The 25968-nt window shown below is 36.0% G+C and overlaps 2 protein-coding genes and 1 non-coding gene across 5 annotated transcripts; 2 read left to right on the forward strand and 1 right to left on the reverse strand.

Moving 5' to 3' along the window:
• Positions 1-10147: 10147 nt before the first annotated feature.
• On the forward strand, positions 10148-10254 carry LOC131622130 (small nucleolar RNA R71). Its single transcript, XR_009289764.1, has one exon. It is a non-coding gene; the product is annotated as a small nucleolar RNA R71 (small nucleolar RNA).
• A 4865-nt stretch (positions 10255-15119) lies between these two features.
• Positions 15120-19485, forward strand: LOC131622082 (sucrose synthase 5-like). 2 transcript variants are annotated; one of them, XM_058893129.1, is made up of 13 exons: positions 15120-15389; positions 15524-15678; positions 15770-15962; positions 16223-16341; positions 16423-16639; positions 16723-16818; positions 16903-17076; positions 17223-17339; positions 17666-17832; positions 17988-18212; positions 18295-18861; positions 18948-19175; positions 19298-19485. In XM_058893129.1, the coding sequence occupies exons 1-13, from the start codon at positions 15153-15155 to the stop codon at positions 19326-19328; spliced, it is 2526 nt and encodes an 841-aa protein (XP_058749112.1). In that variant the 5' UTR covers positions 15120-15152; the 3' UTR covers positions 19329-19485. The 2 variants fall into 2 exon arrangements, with proteins under 2 accessions (XP_058749112.1, XP_058749113.1); XM_058893130.1 differs by having other exon boundaries at positions 19301-19485.
• Positions 19354-22104, reverse strand: LOC131622083 (uncharacterized). Of its 2 annotated transcripts, XM_058893131.1 has the most exons (11): positions 21609-22104; positions 21414-21516; positions 21197-21210; positions 20827-21045; positions 20656-20727; positions 20501-20587; positions 20382-20420; positions 20198-20296; positions 19922-20084; positions 19726-19835; positions 19354-19634 (listed from the first exon to the last, which is right to left on the reverse strand). In XM_058893131.1, the coding sequence occupies exons 1-11, from the start codon at positions 21828-21830 to the stop codon at positions 19548-19550; spliced, it is 1215 nt and encodes a 404-aa protein (XP_058749114.1). In that variant the 5' UTR covers positions 21831-22104; the 3' UTR covers positions 19354-19547. The 2 variants fall into 2 exon arrangements, with proteins under 2 accessions (XP_058749114.1, XP_058749115.1); XM_058893132.1 differs by lacking the exon at positions 21197-21210 and having other exon boundaries at positions 19356-19634; positions 21609-22102.
• Between the last annotated feature and the right edge of the window lie 3864 nt (positions 22105-25968).

Here is a 25968-nt window from a genome sequence, read left to right on the forward strand (position 1 = left end):
ATATATTAATTATCATACTTTTGTTTATTTTTTGATATCTCACCCCTTCTGAATGATGTTTCCCTACCATGGGAAATGGACATGTACTCAAGATAGCGGTGGAAGTTTGAAGTGATTTTATGAAGTCTTTAGTTACTGTTAGTCGAGTTGGTGTCTTGCTCTGATACGTAGCACTCGGGATGGAATTATGCTTGTATTTGTTGTTTTGTTGTTGTATTATTATTATAGCTGTTGAATATCCAAGTTGAATAATAAGAAGTAATTACTGTTGTTTTAAGTTGTTTTTAGTTGAATAAAAGTTGATGAATAGTTATAAGTTGAAGTTTTATCTGGTTGAATAAAGTTGTGTATGAATTGTAATTTTAAAGTTGTAGATGTCGAATGCTATGTATCAAAGATAAATGAAATACAGGTTGTTTGTGGTTTTAAGTTGAAAATGTAATGCCTCATGTTTGATGTTTAAATTTTCCGCACTCTGATTTTATTTATAATTATGTTGAGTGTCTTTTGTTGTTTATATTCATATGCTTTTTAAGACACTTTTTACCCCTTTTTCTATGTTTTTAGAAGAATAGCTTATGTAAATAAGTGATTTTTGTCATATGTAAATATTCGGTATTTTGATCTATTTTCTAGTGTTTCAGTTATCGGTGATAGCAAAAGTTCAGAAAAATCGGGGAAAAAGTCGAAGAATCGAGGTTTTTGGCAACTCTGAAGGTGTCAGTGTTTGCTTGTTTTCGCCCGGCGCAAGGCTTGGAGGCGAAGCTCCGCCCGGCGAGTGGTAGGCGAGCTGGGGGCGAAGAAGCTCATTTTTTGGCCATCTTTCTGTTCTGGAGCGCCTGGCGGAGCATCTGGCTCGCCGGGCGGAAGAAGATATTATTTTGGTTTCTTTAGTTGTACTATCTAGGTCACGTGGCCTGTTTAGTGGGTTTCGCCCGGCGAAGCTGTTCTTCCGCCGGGCGAATCTGTGCAGATGTGCCATACTATATAGTGCTTGTTAGATATTTTGAGAACCAAATCCATCTTTAATTTCTCTCTCTTAAATCAAAACCTATAATTTTGAGTGAGAAAACCCTAAAACTTCCATTGTTAACTAAAATCAAGTTTTTACCCATCAATCTTGGAGGCTTCCATTTTGATGTTCATAAAGCTTGATAATTTGCTTGTTGCTCAAGTCACCATGGAAATGGGTGGCTAAACCTTCTTGGTGTCAAGATTAGAGGTAGATGATTTGCTTTTAGTTGTATTTCTTTTGATCTTTTGTATGTGAACAAGTGATGATATATATATGGTGATAAACCTTGTGTTTATTTATTTATGAGATTTGTATTCTATTTGAGAAAATGTTTTCAAGTCTTGACCTAGGTTTTTTATCTATCAACAAGTAAAGTTTAGAAATAGCTTTGTGAGTTGATATTCACCTATATTAAGCTTTGAATGTTGTCATTTTGATAGTTAGGTTGAGAGATCATTTAAGGATCAAAATGGCAAATCTCACAATATGGTTTAGACATGAAACATATTGAGAGGATTGTGATTATATGTATCATTCATGAGTTCACATATTTGATCAAAGAAAATACCCTAGAAGTAAATTATCAAAAATCTAATCTTGACATTCTTTTACCATCTTTTAAAACCACATACTAAGTTTAACACTTTTTGCATGAGATCGAAGAGCTACGTTACCAAAATCAAAACCAAACCTTATGTTAACTTTAAATCACGACAAAATAAACTATAGAACGGCGGTGATATCGCTTCAATCCCTGTGGAAACGATAAACAAAAAGTACCACAATACTCTTTCAACAAATTACCGGGTAGAAAATGGGGTGTTACATGTATCATTGGTGAAGAACAGTTTTTTTCAATTCACCTGCTAAAAACTTTGTCTTAACTCTTTTACATATATGAAGTAATAAATTTGTTCTTTTGGATGACCTCCTCCCAATACCTAGTTTGTGCCACAACAGTTCTACTTTTTAGGATTCTTTTGAGCATCCAAGAACATTGTCGGGGCTCCCTCTAATTCACGATGTCATGATTCTTGATATAATACGCATTTATCCACCTAACCCATAGATTGTCAACTTTATATTGGAGATTCCAAAATAATTTGGCAATTGTGGCTTGATTACAACTAATTAGGAAACTTAAAGATTTGTTCCAAGATTCAAAAGGGTGCTCTGCAGATTTATTGCACTCTTTAGCATATGGACTAAGTAAAGATTATGGAAAAGTTTGCGAAGCCCATGGACTTCCTGAAGACTATTTAAAGAGAATTATAACCTAATGGAGAGGCATTTGAAGAATTACAAATTATAGGAAGTCTTAGGGTTGTTGTTTTAAGAGTCACTTGTGTTTCAAGTCTCCCACGTATCTTTTGATATTGTGTGGTAGATGATCACGACTTTACGTGTCTATAAATCTGATAACTGCAAGTGCACAGTCGTGTCGTGTAGTTTTAAAAGATATCGAATCCACATGGACTATGAATCGATCTACTGTTATCTAAGGTTACTATGTAAAGCTAAGGCTACTAATATCTTGATTGTTTCTAAAGGGAAATGTAATTGTGAAGTCTAAGAAATATAATAATAAACGGATATCAGTATGTATTTCGTTTAACTTAGGTGATCCGAAGGTCCATTGGCTATGGTTCTTATTCGATTAAAAATCTTTATTAATTCTGTTGTTTAAAAGTCCTCCTCTCAAACTCTCGCTCTGTTGATTTAGACAACTATCCTAACTCGTAATGTACGCTATCGCCATCCCATTAGATTTAGAAAAGCTTTTTGAAAATAACATAGTTAATAAAATGTTCGCTTTATGAAGTCGTTATCTACTTAAATCTCCTAGTCTCAAACTCTCGCTCTATTGACTCGGCTAATGCTAGTATTCCCTAACGTACGCTTTCGCCATCCCGCGTCGGGTTTAAAAACACTTTTTGAAAGTAAATAATTTCTAATCAGTTTTAATACGCTTTCGCCATCCTTAAAACTAATGTCTTATGTCTACTATCCAGTTAAGAATCTCAAACTCTCACTCTATTGATTTTAACCTTTGTGGGCCCTAAAATCTCAAACTCTCGCTCTATTGATTTTAGAACTCTATTAATTAAATTAGACATAAAACCAAAAACAAGTGATAGTTAATAAAACATATTTAAGCCAACTTATTTCGGATCCCACGGTTAACTTACTTTACATACCGATATCTTAATTAATTAGCCAGACATATTGATACGGTTAAACATGCATAAATTTGTTCGGTTTATAATAAAAGGCATATTAAAAGGCATACAATATATCATGCAATTAAATAATATAAAGGCGGTAAATAATAAACCTGAATGAAATAAATCTGAAATAAATCTGAATCTTGAAGTACTCGAACTTCCACCACAGGTTGGCTGGAGCGTTCTTCAAATATTATTGGGCGTAAAATTAAAGGCAAGGAAAATAAAAATTAAATCTAACGTAAGGTTAGATTTATGAAAGGTTCACAACAATCTCCGGTGTAGAAATTGTTGTGAGAAAAGAAAGCAGTGAAATAAAATGCAGAAAAGAAATTAACGCTTGGAAAATAAATTCGGCAGCAATTCGTTGGCAAAAATTTGGATCCTGGAAACTGAAGTATCAGTCTCCTTTTATAGCTGAGCGTATGCGGTTTCTTTCCGTGAATGTAGCAGCTTTTGACTTGGACTTGGGAGACGCACGTCTCCACTTCTTCAAGAGAATTGGGAAACAGACTTGAGACGTGCGCCTCAAGTGGAGCTTTTTTAGGAAGGCTTGGAGACGGGCGTCTCCTCTTCGTGACATGGCAAAGAGCCGTTGGAGACGGACGTCTCCACGTGCTGAAGTGGTCTTTCCAGCTCCTTCGTGGGCTGGGCTTCCATCCTTAGTCATTTGGGTCTTCTTTGCACCCCTTTATTGATTTAGCACCTCTCTTTTATAAATAAGGATGCTTTTTGCTCCATTTCTTCTCCTTTTCACGAATAGTCTTAGTACGAACGCAATACCTGAAACATCGCAAATACCCGCATAATATCATAATAAAACAATATAATTAAATAAAAATGCTAATAATATCTGTGGATTTTAAGCTAAATATACGATATAAATTCGTGTTATCAAACTCCCCCAGACTTGAACCTTTGCTTGTCCTCAAGCAAATAATCAGATAAAAACAGGAGAACAGTAAAATTAAAATGCATGTTCGCCACATCATTCAGGTCGTACTTAGCCACGGAGCATTTTCGTCGGAAACTTATGAGATAAATCTTAATAATAAGCTTATAGTGGCGACACTAGACAACTCCCAATATGCATACCAATCCGAATCATGCTATCATAGCTCGCCCTCGACTTATCATCTTGTTTCACCCGTTTCATTCACGCGCAATCACATTAAGCCCATTATCTTGACACGCACATAGCAGAGTAGCCGGTTAGTGACTATGATCCTTTTTATGGAGTTCTGGCACAATTATGTGGTATACTCCTTTAGCGCTCATTTGTGGATTGTGGGGAATCGAAACAAGGTTCTTTCTACAAAGTTCAGTACCAGGTAACTTCTGAACCAATCAACAATGAGTTTATTTAATATTTAAGATTTGTAACCGTTGGGTTAAATGATCGTGTGAGGATCACCTTACTTAGTAGGTACATTTCCATTGGCAGTTAAGCATATAGATAATTTTTTATATGGATCATACACTTATATTCATCGACTCTCTGCGTAGTTGGTGTCTAAGACGGTGCCGACTGCTAGAATAAACTAATAAGGGTTACTTCAAAACTAAAGTTAATGGTTTCGGTATAATGGGTATTCAAATCGGTCACGAATACTTGGGGGTTTTAGAGTGTCAGGACGGTAAGGGTATTATCTCGATTTTTTGCTCTAGTTTCTATATATCTTGTAAGTAAGTAGCTTCGTACTTTTCAAACGTGCGGGGTTATGCGTTTATCGTTTAGAAATTTTTTGTTATGACTCAAGAAAATGGAAAAATTCTAATAGACACGGAAATATGCATATAAGACTTAAAATTTCATAAATATGTTTTTATTGAATTGAAAAACATTGCAACAAGGGAAATAAAAGAAATAAAAATACTAATGCGAGTAATACGACTTCCCCAGACTTGAAATTTGCAATGTCCTCAATGCATAAGAACTACTCCTCGTTGTTGCGGTTGCAAGATAAAATAAAATAAAATAAAAGAATTTAAATTAAAAGGATAAAGATAAGAAAATTAAATAAAAAATAAAATCGTGGGTTGTCTCCCACTAAACGCTTTGTTTTATGTCGTAAGCTCGACGATTTAAATGAAAATCATTTTTTCGAATGAGCGGACAACTCGTCAAGTTTGAAAAATTGGATATTTTCACCGTTCTCGAGTCGATGGTAATGTTTAAGACGCTGCCCATTTACGACAAAAGGTTCGACCGTTTTTCCTCTAATTTCTATCGCTCCGCTCGGAAAGATGTTAGTAATTTCGAAGGGACCAGACCATCTAGAACGTAGCTTTCCAGGAAATAGTTTTAGTCTAGAATTAAATAACAGAACTTTATCGCCTATGCTAAAACTTTTCCTAGATATACGCTTGTCGTGCCATTTTTTCGTTCTTTCTTTATAGATTTTAGCATTTTCGTAAGCGTCTTGTCTAAGCTCGTCTAATTCGTTTATGTCTAGAATGCGTTTTTCGACAGCGGTAGTGTAATTTAAATTTAATGTCTTAATGGCCCAATAAGCCTTGTGTTCTAATTCTACCGGGAGGTGACATGATTTTCCATAAACGAGTTCGAATGGGGTGGTTCCTATTGGAGTTTTGAAAGCTGTTCTATAAGCCCATAAAGCTTCATTTAACTTGGATGACCAATATTTTCTAGATATAGCAACAGTCTTTTCCAATATTTGCTTTATTTCTCGGTTAGATACTTCTACTTGTCCGCTTGTTTGTGGATGGTATGGTGTCGCTATTCGATGATTCACTCCATATTTTCGAAGAAGTTTTTCGAGGATTCTTGAAATGAAATGAGATCCACCATCGCTAATTACCACTCTTGGTACACCAAACCTAGGAAAGATGACATTTTTAAATAATTTGATTACTACTCGTGTGTCGTTTGTAGGAGAAGCGATAGCTTTTATCCATTTCGAAACGTAATCGACAGCTACGAGGATTTATTTATTTTCGAATGATGATGGAAAGGGACCCATAAAGTCTATTCCCCAGACGTCAAATATTTCTACTTCTAAAATGCCTTTTTGAGGCATTCCGTCTCATCTCGAGATGTTTCCAGTTCGTTGACATCTATCACAGTTTGTAACGGCAAAGTGAATGTCTTTCCACAGGTTAGGCCAATAGAGTCCAGATTGGAGGATCTTAGCACAGGTTTTAGACGTGCTAGCGTGTCCTCCATAAGGGGCTGAATGGCAGTGCGTTATTATAATTCCTATTTCTTCCTCAGGTACACATCGTCTAAAGATTCCATCGGGGCCTCTCTTGAAAAGAAGAGGGTCGCCCCAATAGTATTGTCTCAGGTCGTGGAAGAATTTCTTCTTCTGTTGGTAGCTTAAATCAGGAGGAAGTACACCAGCGGCTAAATAATTTACGAAATCCGCATACCAAGGTGTAATGGTCATTGCAAAGGTGGTTGCGGCAGGTTCGTTGGAAGCGTTTCTTTCTAATTGAGCTATAAGCTTATCGTAAGGAAAATCGTCGTTAATAGGTACGGTTTCAGGTTCTAGGTTTTCTAAACGAGAAAGGTGGTCTGGTACGACGTTTTCTGTTCCCTTTTTGTCTCTTATTTCTAAATCAAATTCTTGCAATAGCAAGATCCATCTTAAGAGTCTCGGTTTAGCGTCCTTTTTAGTTAATAGGTACCTAATAGCGGCGTGGTCGGTGTATATTATTATTTTAGCTCCTACTAGGTATGAGCGGAATTTATCTAAAGTAAAAACTACAGCTAAAAGCTCTTTTTTCGGTTGTAGCGTAATTCATTTGAGCTTCGTCCATAGTTCTACTTGCATAGTAGATGACGTGAAGTTTCTTATCCTTTTGTTGACCTAAGACAGCGCCTACAGCGTAATCGCTCGCATCACACATTATTTCGAATGGTTTAGTCCAATCAGGAGGTTGCATAATGGGTGCGGAGATTAATGCTTCCTTAAGGGTTTTGAAGGCTTCTAAACACTTGTAATCAAAGACGAAATCGGCGTCTTTCATTAGTAATTCGGTTAACGGTTTAGTTATCTTTGAGAAGTCTTTGATGAAGCGTCGGTAAAAACCAGCGTGTCCTAAGAAACTTCATATTTCTCTCACGGTCTTTGGAGGTTGAAGATTTTCAATAACTTCTATTTTAGCTCTATCTACTTCAATTCCTCTGTTTGATACTATATGTCCTAGCACAATCCCTTCTTGTACCATAAAGTGACATTTTCCCCAATTTAAGACTAAATTAACCTTCACGCAACGTTCTAGAACTTTTTCTAAATTCGCTAGACATCCCTCGAAACTTTGTCCACATACGGAGAAGTCGTCCATGAAGACTTCCATAATATTATCTAGGAAATTGGTGAATATTGCCATCATACATCGTTGAAATGTCGCAGGTGTGTTACATAATCCAAATGGCATTCGTCGGTAGGCAAAGGTTCCAAAAGGGCAGGTGAAAGTTGTTTTCTCTTGGTCATCAGGGTGGATTGGGATTTGGAAGAAACCAGAGTAGCCATCTAAGTAGAAGAAGTGAGAATGTCTAGCTAAGCATTCTAACATTTGGTCTATGAATGGCAGGGGAAAATGGTCTTTACGAGTGGCTTTATTTAGTTTTCTGTAATTTATGCACATTCACCAACCAGATTCAAATCTTTTGGTTATAGTTTCTCCTTTCTCGTTCTTTATCACTGTGACTCCTCCTTTTTTAGGTACTACATGAACATGACTAACCCATTTACTATCAGATATGGGGTATATTATCCCAACTTCTAAGAGTTTTAAGACTTCCTTCCTAACCACTTCGCTCATGATCGGGTTGAGTCTCCTCTGGTGTTTTCTAAAGGTTTTCGAGTCTTCCTCAAGCATAATTCGATGCATACAAACAGAGGGGCTGATTCCTTTGAGATCAGATATCTTATAGCCTAAATCTGTTGGATATTTCCTTAGGAATTCTAATAATTTTTCGGTTTCGATCGGCCCTAAGTCAGCATTGACTATTACAAGTCGTTCAAGTTCGGTGTCTAGGAATTCATATCTTAGATTCTTAGGAAGTGTTTTGAGTTCGTCAGTCAGTTTACTAGGAGCAGGTGTAGGATCAGGTGTTAATGCTAAACATTCGGTTAAACTTAGGTTTTGGTTTTCTTCTTGCGTGTTATCATCAGGTGTTTCGGTTATAGGGATTTCTAGGGTTTCGGGGTTTTCGAGTGGTTCGATTTTTGTTTCTCTGACGCATTCGTCAGTGATATCCATGAAGCAACAGGTGTCATCAATTGCAGGTGCTTTTAAGAAGTGAGATAGAATAAATTCAATCTTCTCTTCTCCTACTTCGAAGGTTAGTTTTCCTCGTTTAACGTCTATGATTACACCAGCAGTTGCTAAGAATGGTCTTCCTAATATGATTGGGATGTTAGAATCTTCTTGGATATCCATGATGATGAAATCAGTTGGGATGTAGAATTGACCTACTCGCACAGGGATATTTTCCAACATTCCTACAGGGTATTTAACTGAACGGTCAGCCAGTTGAAGAGACATTCTTGTTGATTTAAGCTCATCTAGTTTTAGTTTCTTACAGGTCGAAAGTGGCATCAAACTAACACTAGCTCCTAAATCACATAAGGCTTTATCTATAACAGTTCTTCCTATTACACAAGGTATGGAAAAACTACCAGGATCTTTTAGTTTGGGAGGCATGTTGTTTTGAATGATAGCGCTACATTCCGCGGTAAGCGTTACAGTTTCGTTATCCTCGAGTTTCTTTTTGTTTGAAAGAATTTCTTTTAGGAATTTAGCATATGAAGGCATCTGAGTTATAGCTTCTATGAAAGGTATGGTTATGTTTAATTGTTTCAGAAGTTCTACAAACTTTTTAAATTGCGCTTCAGTTTTAGATTTAGCTAATCTCTGAGGGTACGGAATAGGTGGCTTATAAGGTGGTGGTGGCACATAAGGTTTCTCTTTTTCAGATTCCACTTCGGTGTTGTTTTCATTTATTTTAGCGGTTTGATCATCAGTTGATGTCTTCTTGGTTTCCTTTGGCTCTTGTTGTGACATGGGTGCGTTTTGAGTTCTAGGATCGATAGGTCCATCGTAGTTCGTTCCACTTCACAGTGTAATCGCATTCGCATGTCCTTTAGGATTAGGTTGTGGTTGAGCAGGAAATGTGCCAGCAGGGGCAGCAGTAGGTGCTTGTAGTTGAGCTACTTGTGAAATTTGTGTTTCTAGCATCTTGTTATGTGTAGCTAAAGCATCTACTTTGTTTGCTAATTGTTTTAGTTGCTCACTATTATGAATGTTTTGATTTAGGAAGTCCTTGTTGGTTTGTTGTTGGGAAGCTATGAAGTTTTCCATCATGATTTCTATATTCGACTTCCTAGGGGCATTTGGAGCAGCTACAAGCGCTTTTTGATAGCCAGGTGGAACAGCAGGTGCTTGTCCAGGTGCGTACAACGCATTGTTGTTTTTATATGAAAAGTTTGGATGGTTCTTCCATCCAGGGTTGTACGTGTTTGAGTAAGGGTTTCCCTGAGCGTAGTTCACTTGATCAGACGGAATACCAGTCAGAAGTTGACATTCGGCAACAACATGTCCAGTTAATCCATATATCTCGCAGTTAGGTGCTACAACAACCGCGGTGGCTGAAGGAGTGATGGTTAAATTCTCGATCTTTTGAGTTAAAGCGTCTACTTTGGCGTTAACGCGGTCTATACCACTTACTTCGTACATTCCTCCTTTGGTTTGGGTTTTCTCTAGAGCGACTCGTTCTCCTCCCCATTGATAATGGTTTTGTGCCATGTTTTCTATGAGGTTGTATGCTTCATCATGGGGTTTGTCCATTAGAGCTCCGCCAGCAGCGGCATCTATAGTCATTTTAGTGTTATAAAGTAGACCACCATAGAAAGTATGGATGATCAGCCATGGTTCGAGTCCATGATGAGGGCATAGTCTTAGCATGTCCTTATATCGTTCCCAAGCTTCGAAGAGTGATTCGTTATCTTTTTGGGTAAATCCGTTGATTTGACCTCTTAGCATAGCAATTTTGCTAGGCGGGAAATATATCGCTAAGAATACTCTCTTCAATTCGTCCCAGGTAGTTATGGAATTAAAGGGTAGGGATTGAAGCCACGCTCTAGCTCTATCTCTCAAGGAGAAAGGGAAAAGGCGTAATCGAATAGCTTCGGAACTAACGTTGTTAGCTTTGACAGTGTCGGCATATTGCACGAACACGGATAAATGGAAATTAGGATCGTCTGCAGGGATTCCAGAGAATTGGTTCTGTTGGACAGCTTGTACCAATGAAGGTTTCAGTTCGAAATTGTTCGCCTCAATCGCAGGTGGTGCGATACTTGAGTGCGGTTCAGCTCTTGAAGGAGCGGCATCTATAACTTCAGGGTAATTTGATTGATTTGATCAGTAAAGATCAATTCCTGAGAGATTGGAATTGGTGCTACTTCGGGAAGATGATGAATTCGACGTCTTACATTAATAAAACGTTCGATTTCGTTAATTCGTTGTATCAGTTCTCCTCCTTGTGAACGAGTATTTGAAATACAATCATTCAAAACGAAAGGAAAGAATTGCCCTAGTCTCTACGGTGTAACAGTGAGTTACGATATCGACTTAAATAGTCCCCGGCAACGGCGCCAAAAACTTGATCGCGACTTTACGTGTCTATAAACCTGATAACTGCAAGTGCACAGTCGTGTCGTGTAGTTTTAAAAGATATCGAATCCACAGGGACTATGAATCGATCTACCGTTATCTAAGGTTACTATGTAAAGCTAAGGCTACTAATATCTTGATTGTTTCTAAAGGGAAATGTAATTGTGAAGTCTAAGAAATATAATAATAAACGGATATCAGTATGTATTTCGTTTAACTTAGGTGATCCGAAGGTCCATTGGCTATGGTTCTTATTCGATTAAAAATCTTTATTAATTATGTTGTTTAAAAGTCCTCCTCTCAAACTCTCGCTCTGTTGATTTAGACTACTATCCTAACTCGTAATGTACGCTCTCGCTATCCCATTAGGTTTAGAAAAGCTTTTTGAAAATAACATAGTTAATAAAATGCTCGCTTTATGAAGTCGTTATCTACTTAAATCTCCTAGTCTCAAACTCTCGCTCTATTGACTCGGCTCATGCTAGTATTCCCTAACGTACGCTTTCGCCATCCCGCGTTGGGTTTAAAAGCACTTTTTGAAAGTAAATAATTTCTAATCAGTTTTAATACGCTTTCGCCATCCTTAAAACTAATGTCTTATGTCTACTATCCAGTTAAGAATCTCAAACTCTCACTCTATTGATTTTAACCTTTGTGGGCCCTAAAATCTCAAACTCTCGCTCTATTGATTTTAGAACTCTATTAATTAAATTAGACATAAAACCAAAAACAAGTGATAGTTAATAAAACATATTTAAGCCAACTTATTTCGGATCCCACGGTTAACTTACTTTACATACCGATATCTTAATTAATTAGCCAGACATATTGATACGGTTAAACATGCATAAATTTGTTCGATTTATAATAAAAGGCATATTAAAAGGCATACAATATATCATGCAATTAAATAATATAAAGGCGGTAAATAATAAACCTGAATGAAATAAATCTGAAATAAATCTGAATCTTGAAGTACTCGAACTTCCACCACAGGTTGGCTGGAGCGTTCTTCAAATATTATTGGGCGTAAAATTAAAGGCAAGGAAAATAAAAATTAAATCTAATGTAAGGTTAGATTTATGAAAGGTTCACAACAATCTCCGGTGTAGAAATTGTTGTGAGAAAAGAAAGCAGTGAAATAAAATGCAGAAAAGAAATTAACGCTTGGAAAATAAATTCGGCAGCACTTCGTTGGCAAAAATTCGGATCCTGGAAACTGAAGTATCAGTCTCCTTTTATAGCTGAGCGTATGCGGTTTCTTTCCGTGAATGTAGCAGCTTTTGACTTGGACTTGGGAGACGCACGTCTCCACTTCTTCAGGAGAATTGGGAAACAGACTTGAGACGTGCGCCTCAAGTGGAGCTTTTTTAGGAAGGCTTGGAGACAGGCGTCTCCTCTTCGTGACGTGGCAAAGAGCCGTTGGAGACGGACGTCTCCACGTGCTGAAGTGGTCTTTCCAGCTCCTTCGTGGGCTGGGCTTCCATCCTTAGTCATTTCGGTCTTCTTTGCACCCCTTTATTGATTTAGCACCTCTCTTTTATAAATAAGGATGCTTTTTGCTCCATTTCTTCTCCTTTTCACGAATAGTCTTAGTACGAACGCAATACCTGAAACATCGCAAATACCCGCATAATATCATAATAAAACAATATAATTAAATAAAAATGCTAATAATATCTATGAATTTTAAGCTAAATATATGATATAAATTCGTGTTATCAAACTCCCCCAGACTTGAACCTTTGCTTGTCCTCAAGCAAATAATCAGATAAAAACAGGAGAACAGTAAAATTGAAATGCATGTCCACCACATCGTTCAGGTCGTACTTAGCCACAGAGCGTTTTCGTCGAAAACTTATGAGATAAATCTTAATAATAAGCTTACAGTGGCGACACTAGACAACTCCCAGTATGCATACCAATCCGAATCATGCTATCATAGCTCGCCCTCGACTTATCATCTTGTTTCACCCGTTTCATTCGCGCGCAATCACTGTAAGCCCATTATCTTGACACACACATAGCAGAGTAGCCGGTTAGTGACTATGATCCTTTTTATGGAGTTCTGGCACAATTATGTGGTATACTCCTTTAGCGCTCATTTGTGGATTGTGGGGAATCAAAACAAGGTTCTTCCTACCAAGTTCAGTACCAGGTAACTTCTGAACCAATCAACAATGAGTTTATTTAATATTTAAGATTTGTAACCGTTGGATTAAATGATCGTGTGAGGATCACCTTACTTAGTAGGTACATTTCCATTGGCAGTTAAGCATATAGATAATTTTTTATATGGATCATACACTTATATTCATCGACTCTCTGCATAGTTGGTGTCTAAGACGGTGCCGACTGCTAGAATAAACTAATAAGGGTTACTTCAAAACTAAAGTTAATGGTTTCGGTATAATGGGTATTCAAATCGGTCACGCATACTTGGGGGTTTTAGAGTGTCGGGACGGTAAGGGTATTATCTCGAATTTTTGCTCTAGTTTCTATATATCTTGTAAGTAAGTAGCTTCATACTTTTCGAACGTGCGGAGTTATGCGTTTATCGTTTAGAAATTTTTTGTTATGGCTCAAGAAAATGGAAAAATTCTAATAGACACGGAAATATGCATATAAGACTTAAAATTTCATAAATATGTTTTTATTGAATTGAAAAACATTGCAACAAGGGAAATAAAAGAAATAAAAATACTAATGTTATTATTCTGTATCAGGATCATATGCCATAACATTTGTTTAAATGTTATATTATGATGTTGGAACATTAATATTAACATGTTGTATTTGCCACTGTACCATAGAATTTCAATTTTTAATCCACACCTCTAAGTTTTCTCTTTATACCATTTTTTAATAATTATTTATTTAGGATATAATTTAGGGTAGTTTTTTAGTTGTTTCATTTTATCGTATAAAAACCCAAAAAAAAAAAGTTATTGTATTAGGTTATTTGAGTTAGTTATTTAAAATATTAAAAAAAAAGAAATAATAATTAGTTAGTTTAATTAGATTAATTAAATTTGTAAAAAATCCAATTCACATGTGTAAAAAACCCAATTCACATGTAAATAAATAGAAGCAGAAATAAGGGAAGTGAGGGGTACCTAACACACTTAGTAAACACACTCACCCTAGGTTAGAGAAGGAAAGTGAGGGGTGCCTAACTCCTTCCTCTCACTTAACCGACTCCGGACACTTTATTCAGTTGCGATGACCGTCATATCTCTCCTTTAGGGTTTATCATTATTTTTCGTGGTCCTTAGAAACGAAGAAAATATAGTGGCGACTCTGTGTTTTTTGCCGGCCGCGACACATTGCATTTGGCGAAGACGCATTGCCTCCTCCAGAATGCTGTGTTTCACCTAACACCTATAAAATGCCTTTTCAATCCGTTTTTGGGTATTAGAGGGAAAATGAGTATTTTTTTAGAGAGAGGGGGAATATTAGAGAGACAAATGAAGGGATTCTTAAGATTCACCGTTCTAAGAATTGAGAGATCTTTGGGATTCTAAGAAAATCGAAAAACACTTCTAAATACTTTGAATTTGTTTGATGATTTTATAAATTTGAAATACTATTTTCTTATAACTTAATTTGAAATCTTGTGTAACAACTTTTGAGTTATAGTTGAATAGGAAGTTGTTTTCTCTCCCATAGATCGGGTTTGATTGAACTAGATAAATTAATTTTGTATATATATTTTTTATCGTGTGAATTTGCTTTGACAAATTAAATTTATTTGAAGTCTTTTAGTTGAATTTCATTGTTGTTTAGCTTTTATACTTAATGTGTGTGACTTTCAATGTTTTAATTTCACCACACATATCAACAAAATAAATAAATAAATTTAGTTGTTTAAATAAACCCGGACTTGATCAATTTTTAGAAAAAATGTTGATGGTATTATCCTATGTAATTTGTTGTAACATTTTTTAGAGCTATTTGTCTCCTTTTCAACAATGTGTCTAATTATTTTAATAGATTGTTCATGTAGATCCATTATTTGTACATAAGACATAGAAGCAAATGCCTTGAAGATGGCAACTTCACATATTCTGTCACATATATGGTCACAGAAACATCAAAGAAGAAAAGAATGATACCAATAGTTCTCCCTTAGACATGCTCAATGGTCCATGAAAATGTTCTTTCTCCCACTCTTGCACCTATGCATGGGACCCAATTCATAAATCTACAACATATAAATACCTATGCATTAGACATCAACTAAGAAAAACAACCATATTTTTAGTTTCATGGCTTCTGCATCAGGCTTGAAGCGCACGGAATCGATAAAAGACAACATGTCATCCGACGAATCGAAGCATAGTAGGTACCATATGAAGAGGTGCTTTGCCAAGTACCTTGAGAAAGGTAGAAGGATCATAAAAGTTCATGACTTGATGGAAGAAATGGAGCAAGTTTTAAATGACCAGAGAGATAAGAATCAAATATTAGAAGGCAATCTTGGCTTCTTATTAAGTTGTACACAGGTTAAGTTTTTCATAATTAATCTTTAGCGGCGCAGTTTATTGTCCGTTTGTCTGCTATTTCTGTATAATCTTGATGTGATATTTATAATACGACAGAAGGAGTAATAATAATATTATAATGTGACACATTGTAGGAAGCTATTGTTGATCCACCATATGTTGCTTTTGCTGTAAGGCAAGATCCTGGTGTTTGGGAATATGTAAAAGTGAGCTCGGAGAATCTTTCGGTTGAACCTATAACGTCCACCGATTACCTCAAATTTAAGGAAAGAATATACGACGAAAAATGGTACTCTACATCTCATTTCACTTATATTTTTATAGTCTACAGTTATCAACCTGTAACAAATTTTTATGGTTAACTTGGTTCTATGTTGCAGGGCAAACGATGAAAACGCGTTGGAAGCAGATTTTGGAGCATTTGATTTTCCTATTCCTAACTTAACCTTGCCCACTTCAATTGGAAATGGACTCCATTTTGTTTCAAAGTTCTTAACTTCGCGGTTTAGTGGCAAATTGGCGAAAACAAAACCTATATACAGTTACTTGTTATCGCTAAATCATCAAGGAGAAGTAAATACATTGAATAACTTCATTTTAATAATTCACACACACCGTACACCAGTTTTAGAAACACGTGATCGAACCAGAGAGACCTGGGTTGAATCAACTCTGGTTCAAATCCGTTAAACTCCAGTTCGATCAGATTCAACTAGTCCATTACTGGTTCAGTCGGTTAAAATGGCTAGTCCAGAAATACCGGAGTACACACATTGTAAATTTGTAATGTAATTTTGGTTATTCATCGTTCTTCTTGTTGTCTAAACTGACAGAGTCTAATGATAAACGATACGCTGAGCTCAGTTGCAAAGCTGCAGATGGCACTAACAGTGGCTGATGCATTCCTCTCAGCACTTCCGTTAGATACTCCCTATCATGATTTTGAACCAAGGTAAACAAAGCTCTTTATATTGTTAAATTGATCACTATATATCTTTGTGATTCGCTAATTCAATGCGATTTTCATTCATAGGTTTAAGCAGTGGGGTTTTGAAAGAGGATGGGGAGATACTGCAGGAAGAGTGAAGGATACAATGAGAGCTTTGTCCGAAATACTCCAAGCTCCAGACCCGATAAACATGGAAAAGTTTTTCAGTCGAGTTCCTACGATATTCAATGTTGTGATCTTCTCTATTCATGGTTATTTTGGTCAAGCCGATGTTCTCGGCTTGCCAGATACCGGCGGGCAGGTAGCATTTCTAAACTTGAGTAGTCGCGTTACTTTTAGACGAGGCAAAACTGATTTCAAAACTTTTTCTACAATCTTGAACAGGTAGTTTACATATTGGATCAAGTGAGAGCTTTGGAAGCAGAAATGCTACTTAGAATTAAGCACCAAGGCTTGAAAGTGAAGCCTCAAATTCTTGTGGTATGTTTCATGCAAAAGAATCATGATTCCTTTCTACATATTATAATAACTTGCTATGAAAGTAATTGTTATTGACAAGGATAGGTCACAAGGCTCATACCTGATGCTCAAGGAACCAAATGCAATCAAGAATTGGAACCAATCATTGATACTCAACACTCGAAAATTCTACGCGTGCCTTTTCAGACAGATAAAGGAGTCTTGCGTCAATGGGTTTCTCGCTTTGACATTTATCCTTATCTTGAGAGGTTTACTCAGGTATATACATATTTGCTATACGAGTTTTTTCAGAGTCTCACATTGAACAAGATATAATTTGAAAATGTGTTTATAACTAGACACGTCCTAAAACTTTTTTCTTTTACGAATTTTCCATTTGACTAGTTCATTGGTTCATGTTATAGGATGCGACAACTAAGATTCTCAACATCATGGAAGGAAAACCAGATCTTGTTATAGGAAATTACACAGATGGGAATTTGGCAGCTTCTCTTATGGCTAGCAAACTTAAGATAACTCAGGTCACTATCCCTTTATTCAGGGCCGTCTTTTAGGACATGCAAGACGGGCCAGTGCACATGGCCCAAAATTTGTCACGGTTAAACCGTGATTAAAAAGGGTCTCATAAATTATTTTTCGGTTAAACCGTGATAAAATAGGATCTCTATTTATTTTTACACAGTTAAATCTGAAAATTTTTAAGATGGTTCTGCCTTTATTGAAACTTCAGATTACTTATATCATACTATTGGAATTTAATTTCCTTTTATTCAACTACATTTTTTGTGACTTATAAGGATGTTCTTTTTCCTGCATAAATTAATAAATGAGGTTGCTTGAAAACCAGGGAACTATAGCACATGCTTTAGAGAAGACTAAGTATGAAGATTCTGATGTCAAGTGGAAAGAATTAGACCCGAAGTATCACTTCTCGTGTCAGTTCATGGCCGATACGATTGCAATGAATGCATCCGATTTCATCATAACTAGCACATATCAGGAAATTGCCGGAAGGTTAGTCCCATTAGTTAAAAGGACAAAAATATTTTATTTCACAACCTTTCTGCATAAAGCACCGACACAAGACGAACATCAGACACGACACAGACACATCGACATTGATGAAAATTTGAAAAATGGAAGAAACTTAAAAGTATTTTTCTTTGCAGCAAGGATAAACCTGGACAATATGAAAGTCATGCAACATTTACACTCCCGGGGCTATGCCGAGTTGTTTCGGGGATAAATATATTCGATCCGAAGTTCAACATAGCTGCACCGGGAGCTGACCAATCTGTCTATTTTCCTTACACAGAGAAAGACAAAAGACTCACTCAATTTCATCCTGCCATTGAAGACTTACTATATAGTAAAGTGGATAACAAAGATCATATGTAAGTCACAAAGTTTGCGATTCTTTTGTCGAATATTTTACAAAATGATTAATTTTCGATAAAATTATTGTTATGGAAACAGTGGATATCTAGAAAACAAAAGACTACCTATTATCTTCTCAATGGCGAGGCTCGATGTTGTAAAGAACATAACCGGTTTAGTCGAGTGGTATGGAAAGAACAAGAGACTGAGAAGCCTAGTGAACCTTGTCATAGTTGGAGGCTTCTTTGATCCGTTGAAATCAAAAGATAGAGAAGAAATGGCAGAAATAAGAAAAATGCACGATTTATTCGAAAAGTACCAGCTGAAGGGACAGTTTAGATGGATTGTTGCGCAGACCGATAGACATCGCAATGGAGAGCTTTATCGCTTCATTGCTGACACAAAAGGAGCTTTTGTGCAGCCTGCTTTGTATGAAGCATTCGGTCTAACTGTCATCGAAGCAATGAACTGTGGTTTGCCTACTTTCGCTACTAACCACGGAGGTCCAGCAGAAATTATCGTGGATGGCGTTTCCGGTTTCCATATTGATCCTCTCAACGGAGACGAATCAAGCAACAAAATAGCCGATTTCTTTGAAAAATGTAAAGTGGATTCGACACATTGGAGCATGATTTCTGCAGCGGGATTGCAGCGCATTAATGAACGGTACGTAAAAAAAACACTAATTATAACTATTATTTAACATTTGCAACAATGAGTCAAGAATCAAGATTGCTTGGTTTGTTTTGTAGCTATACATGGAAGATCTATGCAAACAAGTTGTTGAATATGGGAAGCATTTATACATTTTGGAGGACAGTGAATAACGATTCGAAAAAAGCAAAACAAAGATACATTTGGATGTTCTATAACCTTATGTTTAAGAATTTGGTCAGTAATATACCTGTTCTTAGAGATGAACCTCAACAACCAGTGCCAAACTCCAAGCAGCAAAGTCTCAAAAAACAAGGAACAAGCAGGTATGTCAAACAAGCAATAAAGAAAATTTCGACAAAATAAAATCAAAAGTTACTAAAATATCGATTTTGTTTCACTAGAAAATTTTCTCTATCACAAGTTTATGCTGTTTGTTTTGCTGCAGCAGGCGTTCGAAGTCCAGATCACAGAGTTAAGATCAAACTATGCAAGTTAATGTAACTTATTTTCGGACGCGCGAAAACTAGTCGGGAAAATCTTGCTCACAGTGTTAATTCATCGTTACAAATAAATTGTGTATTTGTTACAAAATGACTAATGTTTCTATGTTATCAATAAAATGCTTTATAGTAATTTCTAATGGCGGAGGAAAATCGAACGTATAAAACTATAAATACTCGTTGTTTAAAGATAAATCATCCACATGGTACTATTGTAGGATCCAATGTTGAGGATATTTCCCTGTCACACATTTCAGGACCAATGTTTAAAGGTGTTTCACCCTGCAAGATTGACACGAACAACTTAGTCGGTAAGAAATACGAATAAAAAAAACAACGATTTCTTGAAATATTTGCAATGAAAAACATCTACCTTAACAATGTTCCTAAAATAAGTGATGTTGTAATTTCCAGTTGGAAATAAAACTTCAATAAGATCTGCTAATACCAATTGAGGTTGCGCGACTGCTCCATTGTACCAGTCTTAACATGCAGAAAATTACACAAAAGTTAAGCATATTTCACTAGAAAATCATAAAAGGCTAGCGTGTTTCGACGTTGAGACGTACCAAGAGCCGTAGTTTGAATCCGTTTGTCATATCTCCATAGGCTTGTGTTTGTTAGAAAGGAAAAACAAGAACGGTCTTCAATGTTTAGATTTTGGATAAACGTCGATAACGTGTAGTTGAGTGGATCAGAAGTTAATGTTTCATCAATCACTACTTCCACAGTCTACATCATCAGAAATACTAATTGTTAGCAAATCCGTTACTACTATTAACTTTCTTATTCTGCGTGATTTAGTCGAAACGAGTACTATATTTATGAATTATGAATGAACTCACACATAGGATTGCATGCAATTCTTCTAAGTCATCAGGATCAGAAACATTGTAAGTGTTCTTATTGGCATCCAAAATCTCGCCTCCCGAATCTTCCACATACTGTTTTCGATTGTTAAAATCAAAATATAGATATAGGCCAGAATCACATATTTCTCTAACAGATAGCTATGGTTTCATTTCATACCTTCAAATAATATGCTTCCTTTGTAAAAGACCAAACACCCTGCAAAGTTACATGATACTAAGTTATAACTCATTTTGTTTCGATAAGCAAAAGCCGAAAAAACTGAAGAGGATATATACATTGTTATATTTCATCCAAGCTACAGTTGGCTTGAATGAAGTTCGGGATTTTGCGATTTCGGCCAAGCACAAATAGTTCTCCTTAACCTATACAATAACAAGCCATTTGTTAGTATAGAAATTCAACTACAAGGTTATAGAACATGTGTTCTTACTGTAGTATAGACTTGATTGGCTCTAGCTTCAACATTTGCGAAAGCTCCTATGAACTTAATCCATTCTGCTCTCTGTCAAAGTGAATGCATCTTACATAAGTTATCTAAGCATGTCCTTAGGACGTGTTTGGATCGACTTATTTTTCTAGACAGTAAAATTAAGTTGCTTACTTGCAAAGGGGTATCCTCCGAAAAAGGAACTGTAGATGCGAAATTGCAAGATGAATGTTGATCAGTGTCACTAAAGAAGTGCGCAGAAAACTGCGAAATCATTTGATAATCACTTTTGTTCAAGATTTCAATCAGTCCTTCTTTATACAATTTCAACACACACGGTGAAGCCACAGTGTCCGACGTTACGCCTTTCAAGCTCTCTAGTAAGCCTAAATGCTGCTCAAACCAATCACAAGAACAAATATAAGAACTAACACAACAACTTCAGGTTTGAACTAAGGGTCGAATCGAAGCCAAAACAAAAAAAATGTAAACATAACAACAATTTATAGTAATATATAAAATTTCACTAGTAGGAGTTTCTTACCTCTAAAAAGGAAACTTGAGTTCCAAATCATAGATTCAAAAGAAGGAAAAAAAAATGTTAGCCACAACAAATGTGAAAGAAATATATTAAGAAGAGTACAAGGGGCACTCCAACCCGCTCAGCGTCCCAGAGGACTCTAATAAGACATTCGTAACACTAAGAATAAAAAGAATCACAAAAATTGAAATGCGAAATCACTAGTTTTAGTATAGTATACCAGGAAAAGAATCTGTATCAACAGAAAAATTCGACAACGGTATGACAAATGATTTGATTCTCGAAGTGCAATACTTAGTCCTTGAAGCAATCCTTGAGTTATTCTACCAACGAGAGGAATTCATAGAAACACATCTTAGCAAACTTGCAAAAAATTAGTGGAAACAAAGTTCAACAAAAATTGAAAGTGAAGTACCTGAAGAAGAAGATAGCTCTGGCCATCAACAGCATTCTTAATAACCTTGAAAGTTTGGCCATAGTAAATATGAAAATTCACAGCATCTTCCACCTTTGAAATATTTCCAACTTTCACTGTACTGGATGAAGCTCCATCAACACTTCCATAGCTAAAAAACCAAACCAATGCTAACAAAAACAAGCCTTGAAACCAAGAACAAATAGCTGAATCCATAACCATACCCTTAACCTGAATAAATTATGAAAAAAAAGTGATATAAATTTAGCTAATTATATATATACACTATGTTAGCTCATTCTTATTATTTTTTTAAGATACATAATTAAAAAGCTATTTAGCTTTTTAAGCAATTATCTGCAGTTTAACTGCACCAATTAGTTATATTTTGTGCAGCTTTTTTCTGATAAATGGATTGAAAAATGTGAAAAAATCATGAGAAGTGTATGAATGAATGAATTGTTGGCATGTAGCTAGGTGTAGGTAGTGGGGTGAGTATAGTGTATACTTTTTTGTATTATTTAATTTGAATTTAACAAAGAAGATGAAACAGTGAGTGACCCGTGAACTTATGTTTGGATTATTTTTGTCATCTTTATATCATTTTTACTTTTTCATCTCATTTTTTTCTATTAATTCATAGGTTGTTACATCTTATTGTTTTGTCACTTTGTGTGATTTGATACTCTGATGAATGTGAGTGATCCACTACTCATCATAATACATGTGATGTGCACTCACCTTAGTTCAACCACTATAAAATTCAAATTCATCTATTATTACATTCACATCCATCTATTGAACAAATTGTCATATTACATGTTCAGGAAAATGGATTACCAAAGGATCAGATAGATTTCTTTTAAAAAATTCATGTATATTATTGTTTTGCCTTAAAATATGTTTTGTGGTAAAATTTGAAGATTTTTCTTTTTTGAGTTATAAAAGTTTGATTATTTTCATTTTTGCCGCTTCCTTTTATTATGTGTTAGATCGGGGCGAGGGTTTGGTGTTAGGTGCAATTTCGAAAGGTGAATCATACATATTCAAAGTGTTTTTTTTTTGTTTTTTTTTTTAAGGATAGGAGTCTTGTAAGAAAAAAATAGAGTGACAAAGAGAATATTTATGAATTTGTTATCTTAAGAATTGAAAGATTTTTATAGGTTTTTTAAATATTGAAAAATACTTTTATGTTCATTGAAATGGAGTGGTTCATACATTTAAAGGTGGGGGATTGAATCACAAATAAGTAAAAAAAATAAGTAAAAAAAATAAGAAGTATTTTTATGTATTTGTTGAACTAATTTATTGTAACTAATTTGCAATATCTTATTGAGACTCTTGATTGATAGTGGACCAGAGAGTTCCTATCTTTCTTAGAGTATATTATTTCAGATTGAACTAGGTAAATAATTTTTTATGTATTAATTTTCTACTTTTATCTTTATTCTTGTTAGCTTGTGGTTTTGCATTGTTCAAATTGGTAGATTGTTGTTGATTGAGACTTTTTTAATGTAGTTTCTTTTGTTCTTTGTCCCACACATTATTGTTCTTTGTTTGTTCGTTTGAAACCTTCATTTCACAACAAGTGATTCCCATCGTGGGGCAAAATGATTGAAGTTTACAAGTAAGCATCATGAGTTTTAAATGAATTATCGAAAAGCTTTCTTGAGACAATGATTTTAGGTTGTGGAAAATAAGGATGCAAGCAATCTTGATTCAACAAAAGTGTGCAGAAGTATTGAAAGATAAAACATTGATGCTGGTAAGTCTAACCCAAATGAAGAAGACCAAGATGGATGATAAGGTTAGGAATGCCATTATCTTGTGCCTCAAAGATAAATATTGAGGGAATTCACAATGAAGAAAACCACAAAAAAATGCGGGTCAACAATGGGTCATGGCTCAAAACGAGTATCTAAGTTAACCAGATCCATATCTAAAACTTATGTGGCAGAGGACCCCCTAAGTTTGTATTTTTTCAATAATACTAAAAAAAACAGGTTTGAGACGCTCCTAAGTTCACCTAAAGGGTAGAAATTCTTATGTGTTGGTGTGAAATTTAAGCTTCAGATGAATCATTGATGATACATCTCATAGTTTGTTTACTATTTTTCATCCATTAAAACCGTTTTAAATATATTTGCAACCAATTACTAGGAGTCTGACTTTCATAACTCTTCTTCTCTCGCCTACTCCAAATGCCACTGATAATTTTATGTAACATAAGGGTTTGGTGTCAAAGCTGTCAAACCCCTAAAGGAATCCACCACAATATGGTTTTAGGTGATGCTTGAGCCTCATGGCACTGAAAATATTTGAATATATGGTGTCATTGGAACATACTTGATTGAATAGTATACAACAATCATCAAACCTAACCATCGCGCCCCTTACCGGAAATGGGAATTTATGGTTTGACACCCTTATTGATTATTTCCTCGTCATAGAAAGATATAAGCGACATGCTTCTTTTTTGTTTATTTTTGGATTTGGTTCGTCTCTGATATGGAGTCTTCTCTTTATTTCCTAAGAAGAGCCACTACAAAAAACTGCTCTGCAGCGACGTGGATCCCACGTCGCAACATGCAACATCACGTCACAACCAAAAGCTAGCGACGTGTGCTCCCACGTCGCAGGATATTGTCAACAAAGGTAAAAAAATTTGGGTAAACTTACTCAAGATATTGTTTAACTTCAACGCAGTTGATCAAGACATGGACATGTGCGGATTGCATTTCTTTCTGGGTCAACCAATGCACACTCTTCTTTCCAGAAGGTCGACCTGGAAGACCAAATTCTGATAAGGTGAATTGACTCCTCTGGTTGACATTTACCGGGTTCCGTATGGTTCTAGGAGTTAACATCAAGTGATTGAAATAATGACTACAAAAATGTGATGTTTCTCGATGCAAGTAATGTGCACATATAAAACCTTCAACTCTTGCTTTATTCTTCACTGATCGCTTTGAATCACCCATGAACCTTTCAAACGGATACATCCACTTATATTGAACTGGTCCACCAAGAAAAGCTTCATATGCAAGATGCACAGGTAAATGTTCCATGGAGTCAAAGAAACCAGGCGGAAATACTTGTTCCAACTTACAAAGAATGATTGCAATGTTTTGGTCTAACTTCATGATGTCTTCCACTTTTAAAGCTGACGCACAAATATCTCTAAAAAACTGACTAATTTCAGTTAGTGGGTCAAGAACATGTTTGGGTAGCGAGCCAAATGCAATTGGTAGCAATTGTTCCATAAAAATGTGACAATCGTGACTTTTCATTCCATGCAACTTCCTTGTGTTAGGGTCAGCCACCTTGATAAATTCGATGAATACCCATCGGGCATTCTCAAATCTTTTAGCCATCGACAAACAGCTTTAGCTTCTTGGGAAGTTAGAGTGAAACAAGCCTTGGGTTTTAATAACTTTCCATTCGGTAGAGGCTTCAACTCCAACTCTCTTCTGTTACACCATTGTTCCATGTCTTGTCTGGCCTTCTCATTATCTTTTGTTTTGCCTCTCACATCCATCACTGTGTTAAATACATTATCAAAAAAATTCTTCTCAATATGCATAACATCTAGATTATGGCGCAACAAGTTATCTTTCCAATACGGGAGGTCCCAAAATATACTTCTTTTTGTCCAATTGTGCGTGACTCCGTATCCTTCAATTCGGCATGCTTTGCCAGTATCTGTAAATTTCGGTAGCTCACTAACTTGTTCCTATATAGCCCATGGTGGCAATCGAGGCGGAGGCAAATCTTTCACTCGTACATCTTTTTTAAAGTTTGTCATGTTTCTTCTATAGGAGTGATTTCGTGGTAGGAATCCGCGGTGACAGTCAAACCACGAGATTTTCCACCTTTATCCAACGTGAACCCTTTGTTGTTTCCCATGCAATGCGGACAACCCATTTTGCCATGCGTACCCCAACCAGACAACATGTCATATGCTGGAAAGTCGTTGATGGTCCACATCAAGGAAGCTCGCATTGTAAAGTTTTCTTTACGTGATACATCATAAGTCCATTCTCCAATCCACAATCTCTTCAAATCATCAATTAAAGGTTGTAAATACACATCAATTCCTGCTTTTGGACTCGAAGGTCCTGGAATGACGCACGTCAAAAACATGTATGGTTTTGTCATGCACATCTCAGGAGGGAGGTTGTAAGGGGTTACAATAACTGGCCAACAAGAATACATACTTCCCGACGCTTGAACATAAGGAGTAAAACCATCTGAGCATAATCCAAGCCTGACATTTCTAGGTTCTGCGGCAAAATCAGGATGTATTCGATCAAAGTGCTTCCATGCCTCGCCATCAGATGGATGCCGCATAGTGCATGGA

The sequence above is a fragment of the Vicia villosa genome, unplaced genomic scaffold (assembly GCF_029867415.1).
Source record: "Vicia villosa cultivar HV-30 ecotype Madison, WI unplaced genomic scaffold, Vvil1.0 ctg.000024F_1_1, whole genome shotgun sequence".
In the NCBI taxonomy this organism is placed as follows: Eukaryota; Viridiplantae; Streptophyta; class Magnoliopsida; order Fabales; family Fabaceae; genus Vicia; species Vicia villosa.